We start from the raw sequence: 14,064 nt of genomic DNA on the forward strand, positions 1-14,064 counted from the left end.
AGGAAAATTAAAATTGATTAAAAAATGAAGAAGTTATAAGCAATCAAAGATTGCATTCAAAGGTTGCTCATCTCCTTTTAGCAAAACAAAGTTTTAAATGTCATATCTATGGCGATACCAACGCATGACGTCACAAGGGGGTATCTTCCTTTTTGTTTAATTAGGAATTTTAAACGTTCATATCTTGCATACTAGTAAAGGTTTTTTTTAATCAATTTCACTTTTCTGCACGTCCAGTGAAAATTCTTAACCTGAAGTGATAAAAAAATTTAGTCCGATCCCATTTGCGCACGGGGAAAGTAAAAATATCAAACCAGTTTTTATAATAATAATTTTAAATAATCGAAAAATCGATAAAAAATAAATATAAGAATACATATTTCTCACAAATCAACAAGGCCCCTCAAGTATCCCCTTTTTATTTATTATTAAAAATAATAATTTCGTATACACACATAAACATGCTTCGTCATTATCCGTTAATTAAAGCCAACATTATTTTCATTATTTCTAAGTAAAAAAAAAAATTAAAACTAACTTCTCTTATAATTGTTTTTAAAATTAAAAATTTTTTTGTTTTTTGAAAAAGAAACAAAAAGCTAAGAAGAAGACAGGTAAATAATATATTTTTGTTTTTGTTGTCGGCAGGTGATGTAAGATGTTACTGTAATCTGCCGGTTTGTGTTGCGACTGGTTATATGTGCAAGTCTCAAGAAGGCGGTTGTTTCACTGACCTCCTAGGGGGTGCTTCTGATGTATTCAATGCTCGACATGGTTGTCTGGAACTTCTGATAGATAAGTAAGTACATATATATATATATATATTTTATGATTGTTTTAAACACAAGACGTGTGGATATGCCTTTTAGAAGACCAGACCATTATTAACTTCTTGATAAAACTAGTTACTGTATTAATTTCGAAACCAATATAAGAAATTCAAGTTCAAATTTTTTCTTTCAATAAATGCATTAAGGTAGTACCAGCATGAAATCACTTTTCGACAGATTTGGCCGAATTTTTTTTCTCGGGTTTATAATAACTTTATTTATGAATTCCTAAAATTTCATAATTTTTGACCGTTTAGATCGCGAGATATTTAAAGACAAAGTTCGCGATTTTGAGGGTCATGTCCCATTTAAAGCATGTAAAATGTCCGGTCTCTCAAACTATTTTTTATGATATTATTATATATTGAAGAAAAAGTAGAAAAAAATGTTTATACAATAAAATTCAAAAAAAAAAATTTAGAAATTAATTTTCACTTTCGAGATATTAATTTTGACGTAAATTGATCGAAATTGGGACGTTGGCATAATTATTTCCCATTTTAAACGGTCAAAATTTCTGAAACTTTGGGAATTAATAGTAAGCATTATTAAATTCTTAAATTTAATTTTTCGTTAAATTCTGTCGAAAAAAAAATTGTACCATTGCTTTAACATAGAAACTGCAAATACCATGCTGGAACATCCTTAAAAATTAGAAATATCACAAAAATTTTCGATTTTGTATTTCGGGGTGAAAATAATAAATTCTTATCATGAAATAAAAAGTAGTTTCGTTAAGTCTTTTTTTTTTTTGTTGGGAGTAGAGAAATATGTTTCATATTTTTATATAATAATAAAAAGTGGTTTTTTGAAAAATATATTATTTTTTGAAAGTTGATCCATCATATCAGGTTCGATCTCTAGCCAAAATCTTTTTAATATTTTTGTTTGCTTTTTCAAAAAATATTATTGGTATTCGGCAAAAGTAAACCGAATTTCAAAAATTATTGAATTATTTTTTGTTACAAAATTTATAATTAAGAATCAAAAATAAAATTTTTAATTAAATAAAAATATTTTGATTTAGACATAATAATATTTTTATTTCTTGATAAATAAAAGATAAAATAATTTTTAAATAAGAAGAAATAAATTTTTTTTTTTAAATTCAAAAATACAAAATATTTTAATAATTTTGATTAAAATAGATGAAAGAACTTCACCTTTTAATCTATTTCTACTCCCTATAATCTTCAATTAAAATTAATACAATTTTTTTTTTACTTTTTTAATAAAATGATATGATTTTTAAAAGTCATCATTAAAAGGTTCCAACCTTTTTAATAACTAAGATTACTAGGCAAGATATTTGTCAATTTAGTTTACGAATGTGTAACATATTATATATCAAAATTAGTCGAAAAGACCATGATGTAAATATTGTGTGCATGATTAAATGTAAACAACAATAATAAGTAATATTTATAGTTTGTTTTCAAAAATTAATAATAATTATTTTATTAAAAAATCATTAAATTACTTAAAAATTTAATATCAGATCAATGACCTCTTTTTAAATGTTTCTATTATATAATAAAGCGGTTACATTTTCTTAAATGAAGGAAATGCTTATTTTCTGAATTTTCTGAATAAGTTAACTGACATATTTATTAATGAATTACATTAATTTGTGTCCTGCAATTTTGCTCATAATAAACATCTCCATTTTAGTAATTGTAACCGAATAATTATAAATAAAATATATATCAAGGTATACTAAGTTTAGTCCCAAGTTAAAGAATAAAATTTTGGTATAGGTGTTCATAAAATCACCTAATTCACTCATTTCCGGTTGTCTGTTCGACCGTTCGTAAACACGATAACTCAAAAACAAAAAGGGATATCAAGCTGAAACTTATAGTGTGCTTAGGAAGTGAGTAACGGAAATCAATTGGGTCTTAAGTCTGTAGGAATCATCTTGTAAACCGTTAGAGATAGAAGAAAAGTTTAAATGAAAAGTAAAAGATATAAAAAAATAAACAACTCTTGTTTCAAACATTTTTTCGTAAACATCACAAAACTATAAAAGATAGACAATTAGAAATTTACAGGTAGCTTCAACTAGTGGTCTTGTGAAAGATTCTCGAAAAACGAAACAAAATTCTAGAAAGTATTCTTGAAAATTTTTGAAAACCAAAACAAATGTCGACCGAAAGGCCGCTATAATTGTGGAAAAATAATTAACTCAGTCAATTGTTTATATTCACTGGTTTTTCTATTTAAATCGCAAATATATTTAGAAAAATAATCTGATAACTGTCAATGACCTAGTTAGTATCAGACTTATCGTCAAGATGATCAGATTCTTGTAAAATTTATTTTCTACGAATGTAAATAATTGATTCTAATTTTTTTTTCTAGTGATCTTAAAGAACAGTGCCAAGTAGAACCGAATAATGGCGGTTGGTCCAGACCTCAACATCCAAAATCACTATTACTATGTTGCAGAAAGGATATGTGCAATCATGTGGACAGTCCTGAAGCACGCAGTAAACTTAACGATACTTTAATGAGTAAGTAATTAATTAATTTTATCCAAAATTCTAAACAGTACAAACATCCAAGAAAATAACCATTTTGAAAAAAAAGTCTCTAAATGAAAATTTTTGTTTTTTTTAGATTCCAGTTTAAGTGGAATAGAAAATAGTGCTAATACAGTTCCGCATACAAATATGCATCCAACACCAAGTTATTCGGATGCAGAAGTTTGGTTTAAAGCTGCTACAATAGCGGTCCCAATATGTGGTGTTTTAATTCTACTTATGCTTATTGGCTTAGCTGTAAGAATATTACGGTCTGATGCCAATAAATTAGGGTAAGTTCATAATTTAAAATTTCCCTTGGTATACGGTAATTGCCTGATGTCGAATTTGCCATATTACACATAAAAATGTAAAACTATACTTGATACAAAGACAAAATTTGAGCATTCCAAGATTGTTGCCCAATCACTATCTAGCAAAATAAAGTTTTATATGTATCTCTGTGGTGATATCGGACATCGAAGTCACTAACCTCCATCTTTGTTTAATTAGGAATTTCCATCGTCTTTGTTTAATTAGGAATTTTAAACGTTCATATTCTGCGTACTTCTAAAGATTGTCAAAAACCAACTTCACTTTTCTACCCGTACAGTGAGAATTCTTCACCTGAAGTGATACAAAAAATTTGTCAACTAATAACCAGATGGCAGCATCTTCAGCACTTACTGTGTTTTGGCTAGATGTTTTCATTTAAAAGCGATCTTCTATTGAACCCAATAGAACCAATACCAATTTGTATCATTAGCGAAAACCTGATGAACATTTTTTGCGAATTTCCGGCAAATGGTCAATTAAAAAATCTATTGGTAGTAAAAACTCAAGATCCCTTCAAAAAGCTCATATAATTGGGTAGGTGACAAAAAATGTCTGCTCTTATGCAATCCATTGTCTCCTGTTTTCCCAGACAAATTGCTAAATATATTATTTCGCAGCAACAGGCTCAATGGTCGAACGGGTGAAGGCGCAATCGTCTTTAACCGTTTGATTACTGACTGGGACAGGCTGATAAATTATAATTAATGGGGCGGTAACTGATTTCACTCACATCATAAATTTAATTCTATAATTGGATGTAGTTTAAAATCAATAAAGATTATAAATAATGATGTGAATGGCCTCTGTTATAGATGGATATCTGAAAAACGGAGATTAAATCCCATTATTATCATTCTTTCGAAGAAAAAATTGCATGTCAAACAATTTCTGAAAAAAACAATATTTACAATCATACACTGGAGAAATTCGAGAGGGTAAAGTAACGCAGTAAATGGCGAAAAAACTAACGAATTTTTTTTCTTTTGTTTTGCAGAGGAACATTTGGTCCAACAATGGAATACAAATCAAACGTAAATCATTTAGTCGATCCATCACATCATCACAGTGTCCAAAACTATGTGAGTGTTAAAAAAGTGCCATTAATCTATTCAGACTCAACAACAAAATCCATAAAACAGTTACATCAGTCACCTGGATCATGTTGTCAACAAAATATTGATCATATTGCACCGTTATTGGTGCAACAAAATACCAATAATTTTGAGCCAACATTACCACATCATCATCAGAAGAATGAAGTGTTAGCGAAATTAAATACTTGTAAGAATGTAAATATTATACCATCAACAAATCATCATCATGCCAAATTATATGAGAAATGTTCTGTGCCACTTTCACAATAAATTTTTTATTGTTTATAAAAGAAAATTGTTGTATAAAAAAAAGTTGATAAAAACTCAAGTTTTGTACCAAACTTTAGGGAAAAAAACAACCCGAAACTTATTAATTCAGAGTGACCACAAAACAAGAAAACCAGAAAATATTTTATTGATCAGGAATGATTATGAAAATCAAACATATCTAAGCAGTAGGTACTTATCTAAAACAATCTTCGAAATTACCTAAATTAAGTTTTTGGGAGGTTTTAATTACCTAACATCTTCCATTTTACTCATTTTCTTATACAGATGCTTAAGATATCAAGAAATTCAAAATGTTCTCGGTTTTTTGGTTAAAAAATTGCTTTGGTTTAATAATTTCAGACAATTTTATTGAAAATATTTCCCTAGTACTCGAATCAACAGAATTTACGTGATTTTTTCTCTTTTTTTCTTGAGTCCTTGTTATTTAAGAAAATCCAAAAACCTATACAAAAATTTTTAAATATTTTATTTACGTCACCGGCTTTATTATAAAGAACGAAAAAAAATTTAATTAAAAAAAAATAATAAAGATTATTACAATCAGACATTTTTTGAGTGACTCCAAGGAGCGCGAGGGCTTGATCTCATGCAAAAATAAAAATTATATATCAAAATGTTATCTCAATAAACATAAAATTTCATTTCTTTCAAGACACAAAGTTCAAAATCTCAGATTATTTTAACATCTAACCACATACATTTTTTTTACAACTACATATTCTGTTTTTATGTCGATTTTTTCCCTTAAATTTGGTACAAAATTGTTTGGCCTAGAGCCATGCGTCGTATTTGAGAGCCATTTCAGAACCACACGAAATATTAGAGGCTGTTTTCAAGGTCGTATTTAACACTTTTGAAGTGAAAACTTTTTTAACCGCATTGAGCGAAATAAAAATCGTCACCTCGATCGAAGCGACATGCATACCACCTGGCATGTATATCACGTTGAAAACACCGGTTCATGACGGATCACTTCTGGGGAGTTCGTTAACATTGAGTACAGTCAGTTCTTGAATGGGATACCGCTGGAGAACATTGTGTGCTGTTGCCTTTTTATTACTTATAATTATTACTTTAACAATGTTCCAAGCTTCTTTGAAAGAGAAGTCTACAATTATTTGGATTGACCTGGACAAAATCCTCACAAATTTCCAGCTGTTCTGAAATGACTATAAAATAGTACGCCTGGCCCTAGATCTATGTATATAAAAATTTATTTTTTAATATTAAGAAAAAAATGTTACTGGAACAATATATCACAAAATATGATTGTGATGTGATGTAAGAAAAAAGAATATTTTTGATTATATTCTTTTTTTCTTTTGATATTTTTTATTTTATAAAATATTTTTATAACTTGGCTGTGATCAGTAATTAAAAAAAGAAATAATGGAAACTTATATCCGGTTTCAATTTAAAATAATAATTCAGTTGATGTTAAACGGGGAAATTATTCAAATATTTCCTTTTCGAAAACACGATTCTAATCTACAAAAAATATGTCAAAACATGTGTGACATTACAAATTAAATTGTGACGTCACAAAACACTAAAAGTCTATTGTTGTTAATTTTAGGTTAACTAAAATTTGTTATAAAAGTAAAATGGCTGTCTATTTTGACAGATATATATAAATGGCGTATTTTTATTTAACCTAAGATTAAATTGTAATTTAACAACCTCAATTGATTGATAAATCCCCAACTAAAATTAATTAGAGATAATGAAAAACAACGAATTTCAACTCCATCTCAAAATCATTTTTTTATGAAACCAATCCTTTCCAATAATCACAACGAAAATCTAAATATCGTTCACGGAAAACATATTTTTTTAGGTGAATCAAGCCATTGAATCAGTTGAGGTTGTCAATGAAAAATCTGTTTTATTCCCCACCGAAAAATTCTCATGCGCAAAAAATATTAACTCATTTGAATTTTCATTATTTTCAAAATACTAAAAATTAAATTAAAAAAAAAGGTTTGTAAATACTTTTTTGCTATGGTAAAAAAGGATTTAAAATGATGCGAATTATATTTAGGTGATCTAGAATCCGAAATTTTAAATCTTTTTACTATAAATTATATTATACGAAGACTGTTTATATTTATATTCTATTATTATTAATTATATAAATCAAATTGATTGCTTTCGAATTTATTATAAGAGAAAATGAAAACAAAAAAACGACTGATGAAAAACTAATTTTCTTTTTTTTCCCCGGATAGTATATATGCAAATTTTATTTTTATTACCATTTTTGAAACTTTTAGCATATATTACTTAAAATCAATATTTACAACGACTCAGATCCATTTTTATTATTTTTATTAAAATGTGAAGTTAATTTTTCATTTTTTGAAAAAAAAAACTCTTTAACAAAAATTACCAATTCCTTTATATAAATTGTTCTTGTGTTGTAAATTTCTCAGAAAAATTCTCCTGATTGGAGCTAATAGTATAAGAGAAAAATTATAAATATTTTAAGCATTCCATTATATAAAAAGGAATACTTGAAATTACTTTTTCATTATCACACTCTTCCAATGAAAAATAAAAATTAGTTACTGTTTATTAACTTACCTAAATTTTTCTAGGAATTTACCCCTTTGAATCCCTGAAATAATAAATTTACTCCTTAGATCCTCTTTAATATGAAATTTTCAACTCTCTGCCTTTTATAATTTTTGAGGAAATAGAACCCCAAATTTTGCCTTAATTTGAACACACAAAATTCACATTAAATCAAAGATATTTACGAAAAAATGTTTCAAACAAAAGTTATTTATTTTTAGATAAATGACTTTTTATTGTATTCGAATTTTTGTTCTATCTGTTACAGTTTAAAAAATGGGTCCTATAAAGAAAAATTGACCTTTATTGCTCGTTGACGAAGTCACTTTTTACGTCCTGAACACACTATCAAAATTTCGGCTCTATAACTCTTTTCGCTTTTGAGTTATCTTGCCGGACATAATTTTGTTAGTAGCATCAATATTTCTCAGCGTAAAAAACTTGGAACTAAACTTAATAGACTGGGAGGGTATATAAATGGACTTATAGAGTGATTTAATTTTTAATTGGAGGAGTTTATTTTTTGTTTTACACCTTGTACACATTTACAAGGCCTTACTTTGGCTGTGAGAACATTGAACAAGGCCTAACATGTAAATTTTTTTAAATAGTCTAATCTTACTCTTGATACGAATAGGCAGGGTCAATGAAAGCTGTGGATTTAATGTTTCTTTTATTATCAATCTGAAACAGAGAATCCGAAATCGTCTTAATTCGTATCATAATTTAACTTTACGCCACTGATCTCCAGATATCCGGATGATTAATTTGAAATTGATCAAGTTTTGAAGTATAAACTAGTGTCTTCAAATGAGTGGATACTGATAAATTTATACTTCGTACAGTGTTTTCAATTAGTTCCCATTCATTCATTCTGAGGCGCTGGGAATGCTTCAATATTAATATAGATCCTGTATCCAATTATATAGAGATCAGTGCTTTACGGAAATTTTCGCTACTAAAAATAATAAAACATTTTGCATATAACTAAAATAAATAATTTAAAAATGCCTACAATTTGTTTATAAAATGAATGACAATAATTTTTCATATTTCCATAAATAATAAATATTATCTAAATAAATATTCTCTAATTCCATTTGGAAAAAAAAAAGAAATGCGAAAGCGCGAAGTTTGAATGATGATCTGAGTTTCATTTAAATGATTTATTTGCTTTAGAATGAAACAGTTAATTATACAAAGTGTCTCAAGAATATATTGCCAATTACCTTTTTTTTTTTGGTATGTAAGTAGATATTTATAGGTAACTGTTTTTGGATTTTAAAGGTGAATTCTCTGAATGACAGAAAGCCATTTTTCAACAACAACAAAAAATTGTATACAATTTTTATTTACGGACAAAGTCTCTCGATTATAATTGACGTCAGTGACGTTTTTATTATGATAAAAATGACGTTAACGAGTCAATCTTAATTAATTAATTAAGATAGACAGAAAATATTAAAGATTTGGTCTAATTAAAACATTATCGCTAAACAACAATTTGAAAAAGTTGTAAAATGAAATTCAATATTTATTTGCATCAATCATATAAAGGATTTTCCATCGAGAGTGTCCGAACTTTCAGTAAATAATTAATGCAATACCGTTAAAAGTAAGCAGAAAGTTGCGAATTACATTTGGCTCGTTTTATATATCAGACAATTTTGTCTTTTTTTGAATTCATTCCTTTTTTCCTTTGCCTTTAAGGATATTTTGTATCTTTATTTAATAATAATAAAAATTATTATTATTATTTTTTTTTGTAAATATTGTTTGTATTTGTACATTATTTAAAAAAAATGGATATTATTTTATTATAAAAAGATTTGTAAACAACAATTATTTTTATTTCATGATGTAATATGTATGTATTTTGAAAAACTACTTATTCTATTTATTAAAAAAAGAATACAAATGTGTTTCGATGTTTTATCATTTTTCGACATTACCCCTTTTTCCAATATGGATTCACTTACACAATAGGTAAGTACTTTAAAGGACCATTTGAATTAAACAAAAAAAGAAAATCGATGAGTGGTATAAAAATAATTCGAGAGGTGCGTCAGATCAAATAACAACTTTTTCATTTTATTATAATTGCATCCTCGTTCTTTCTACTCTTTACTATTTTTGGCACTCTGTACATTCTAGAAAGATGCGGGTTTTTGTATTCGATGCAAAATACCATGGACACTATACAAGGACACTTAACTCCACGTAACCAAATATCTGTCAAAAAAAACTGGCAGTAGTATTTCTTTTGCACCACGACAGAGGAAGAAGAGTAAGGGGCGAGTTTAATTTTAAAAATATAAGGCATTTATGTAGTATTTCGTTCATGTGTTCGTATTTATTTCGTGCATTGCACTTCGGTACAAAAAGAACACCAGCGACGCTATAATTTCTTCTATTTCGTTGACAAATTTTGTCAATTCTATCGTTTGAATTGAGTATCCTTGTATAGTGAGTGTCCTTAAAAAAAATTCGACGATATTCTGTGACACCGCAAAAGCTAAAAACAAAAGGATTCATTAAACCTTCTAAGTTTAATGGAATCAGAATTTTAAACTGACTCCAAGGCTAGAAATAGACGTAATTGGAGTTCTTCCTTCATACTGGCAAGCTTGAAAATATTTATTAACGAAAATCCTGAAAATATTTTTTATTTTAAATTTTAATGGAAACAAATAAAATAAATATCCAAAGTTAATTTTTGATAATCTTTATTTGAATTATGGATAATACTGGTATTTTGTTTTGCGTAGTGTAATTATTTTATTTTTTTCAAAAATTTGATCATGCTTTTTACAGATGTATTTTGTAATTGAATCCTTCGATCTGATTTAGATTGTAAAGAATCTTTAACAAAAACTCATGATTATATTTAAAGAAATCTTCATTTTCAAAGATCTTTTACAGTCCAAATTTGACCTCATACAAAAAAAATACCTAATTAAAATTGAGACAAAAATTATTCGAAACATAAAAACATATTTTTAATTCAAAATTATTTATTTAATAAAAATCTTTAAAAAAAATAAAAATAATTTGAATATCTCTTAACAAATTATTATGCATCAAATATTTAAAATTAAAAAAAAAAAAATGGTCTAAAGCGAAGCTTAACCCATATCTTTCCACTGCACCATTTAAGGTGCACTTACATTTTATGTGACAAAACAAAATATTAACAAGGTTCGACAGGTTTTATAGTTTTATGTTATACTAGACATCTTCGCAGTTACTTTAATAGTGTTTGACAGTGATTGTGGTTATTCATTAAATTTTTATAAGCCATCGAGTTTTGTGAATTTCAACCAATATGAGTTCCCGGAAAGGGTAAGTGATAAGTTTTATATTTATTATTTAAAATTTTAGTGTAGCGGTATTTTAGTAAGTTATTAGTTATACTATCGGGTAATATCATGAACATGGTGATATTTTATTTTTATACGTGACTTTTGTTCGGTTAAATTGAACGCCCCATTTGAGGTGCGTTGGGAATGGGAGGCACCATGATAGTTTGTTGCATTATTTTTATTTAAACGTAGTTTTTATACATTTGGAGTTATTTTGCTCTTGTTTGCTTGCTACAGGTTGAATGTTCATGAAATTATATCGATCTTGGAAGACGATAGTCTTACAATTTCTGCTGACATTTTTATCATGCCACCTGGAAATGATGATTTGAGTGATGAAGATAGTGGAAGCGAGGATGTAGTGGAGATTAGTAATCTATCGCGTCGCCAGTTGTTGGCTGAAGCTGAGGTTCGACGTACGGTTCCATCATCAGAAGGAGTTCTAGAAACGGTAGAAGATATTGATGATATAAATCAGAAAGGAGAAGAGGAACAGCCATCCACATCCCAAGGCGTTGAACATCCTGCAAAGAAAGCTAGGACTATATTCAAGAGGAAGTGAAAGCAGACGGATATAACAGCAAAACCTGAGAAGGAACACTCTACATCTGAATCAGCCAATTGGAAAGGTAAAAAGGTGGTGCAACAATAAAAGAGTTGACGTAGATCAACCACACTGTTACCAAATATACAACAAGTTCATGGGTGGAGTCGACAGACTTGACCAAAATGTTGGTAAATATAGAATTGGTATAAGGCTAAAGAGATGGTATTGGCAAATGATGATGTTCCCCATAAATGTGTGTGCAAATAACGCATACCAATTGTACCGACTCTCACCAGCAGGTCAAGCTAAAGATTCCCACGATTTTTTGTCATTTACAAGATACGTCGTACAAAGTTACTTAATTCTTGGCAAAGCATCATCATCTCTTTCAAAATCGATTGGAACTAAGTCGCCTATGCCAGTCAAGAATAAACTGCCTGATTCGACAAGGCTCGATGGAAAGAATCACTATACAATCAGAAATGAAACTCAAATTCGGTGTCGTGAATGCCACAAGAATACTAAGTTTCGTTGCAGCAAATGTGGGGTGGGTTTACATCAACATTGCTCTCAATCTTTCCACACAATCAAATAATTTTTTTCTCTGATTGGTTCCTTTTTTCATTTGTTTGTTTCTTGATTTTGTTAAAATAATTTTGTGTATTTTCATTTCATAAATAAAAGAGCTCCAATGAAACATCATGTCTATTATTTCTCTACACATAGTCCATGGGCATATTTTCCCAACGCTCCATTTAAGGTGCGGTCCTGAAATTCAGTTTCAGTAAAACGCAAAAAAATAAAACTCATATTTTTGTCTAATTTAAGATCTACTTCTTTGATATACATAATAAAAATAACAATTATTTCTGAATTTTTTGCCTTGGGAAGATATGGGTTAATATTTGATAGTTATTTCAAATACTGCATATTTGAAACGCTTCTCAAATATCCAAATTATCTTTCATACTTGAAAATTTTTAATTGCACGATAAGCCTAAAATTTATGAATATTTATTGAAAACGATATTCAATCGAATACAAAAATACAATAAAAAAATTACTTTATTAATCGAGTTTAAGATTGCCGGGCAATTAAAAATGTCAAAACATTCTCAAATCATTACATAATGGTCTAAGTCTCAAATACTATGCTTGCTGATAGATCTAAATTTAAAATTATCAGTGTGAGATGGGGGTATTAATTTACCCCACGGATAAAAAAGAGTACGTAAATTTTATAAAAGATTAAAATAAATTAAATTCAGGAAAAAACAAACTAAAATTCTATTTTACTAAATAAATTATTGCTTAAGAAAAATTGTCTTTTAATTTTGATACAAGAATGATAGACTAGGCTTAAAATTTTTTTCGACAGCAAATAATTACACAGTTTTTTCATTGAGGAAAAGTTATAATAAGGCTCCTCCTCTTAGTAGCGAGCCCATCTGAAGTACGTATTTTGAAGTTTTTGTAATTCTTAATTAGATCAAGCTTAAGCAACTAATAAGAGTAACATTTTGGCTTACTTAAAAAGAAAAGGCCTCTTTTACTTAGTAGGCACTGCCAAGCTCCCACCCCTAAATTTCTGCAAAATTTGTTTAACAATATAAATAGAAAAATGTAAACACGATTGGTTCAGCCCCCAATGGATTGAAGACGGCCCTGACAAACATGCAGCATGTAGCAAAGAAAAGCTTCAATCAATGAGCTATATTTATTTCCCTCAATTGTAGCCCTTGTTTGAACAGTTTCATGGCGTAATAATAATAAAAATCATCATTATGCCGGAAACAACTGCGCAAAAGTCGGTTTCAATTGATTGGGTCGATAAAAGAACCGTATTATTACTTTTCCTTTCAAAGAAATAAAAAATATATTTTGTTTTTTTAACATTCAATTTTTTTTTATATACATTTAACAATTTTCTGGATGCTGTTTTGATTTGTAATTGTGAGGAAAAATGAATTTTTTGAAAAAATAATGTTATTTCATTAAGGAACTTTTTCTTTTGATCTACGCAACTTTTTTATTCAACTGCGCCATAACTTTTCAAAATAAAATTCATTTTAAAACACAATTATTTCCATTTCTTTTAAATTCACCTATAATATAATCTAATTTATTTAATAATATTTTTTAACTGTTAAGATGATTACTGACTTAAATATTTTATCATAAACAAATGGAATACGTTAAGTTCCTTTAGTACACAGTAACCTTGAATTGGACTTTCATCCTCGGGAATTTATGCGAAAATATGAGGGTAGAAGAATACTCTGTAGAACGCGACATGTTTTGAAAAACGATTTCTCATGTGTATGTATCATATTGTTCACCGTAAAATGCTTAAGTCAGTACGCACATCTTTTAATATATTTATTTCTGTGAGTTTTAAATATAAACATTCAATTATGTATGTTTTCTGTCTTTGTTAGATCGGTAATAATTTATATAATTAGGATTTCTGTTTAAGTCCAATCACATTACGTCAAAAAGAGCTGATTT

General features: G+C 28.1%; 1 protein-coding gene across 1 annotated transcript in view; it reads left to right on the top strand.

The window, feature by feature from the left end:
* Positions 1-6,375, top strand: part of LOC123295253 (BMP and activin membrane-bound inhibitor homolog) — a 45,376-nt gene extending 39,001 nt beyond the window's left edge. The window contains exons 2-5 of the mRNA XM_044876525.1: positions 649-799; positions 3,192-3,343; positions 3,450-3,645; positions 4,683-6,375. Coding sequence (XP_044732460.1) covers positions 699-799; positions 3,192-3,343; positions 3,450-3,645; positions 4,683-5,052 — 819 coding nt within the window. The 5' untranslated portion in view covers positions 649-698 and the 3' untranslated portion in view covers positions 5,053-6,375. The remainder of the gene's footprint in view (positions 1-648; positions 800-3,191; positions 3,344-3,449; positions 3,646-4,682) is intronic.
* The last annotated feature ends 7,689 nt before the right edge of the window (positions 6,376-14,064 follow it).

This window comes from Chrysoperla carnea, chromosome 3 (assembly GCF_905475395.1).
Source record: "Chrysoperla carnea chromosome 3, inChrCarn1.1, whole genome shotgun sequence".
In the NCBI taxonomy this organism is placed as follows: Eukaryota; Metazoa; Arthropoda; class Insecta; order Neuroptera; family Chrysopidae; genus Chrysoperla; species Chrysoperla carnea.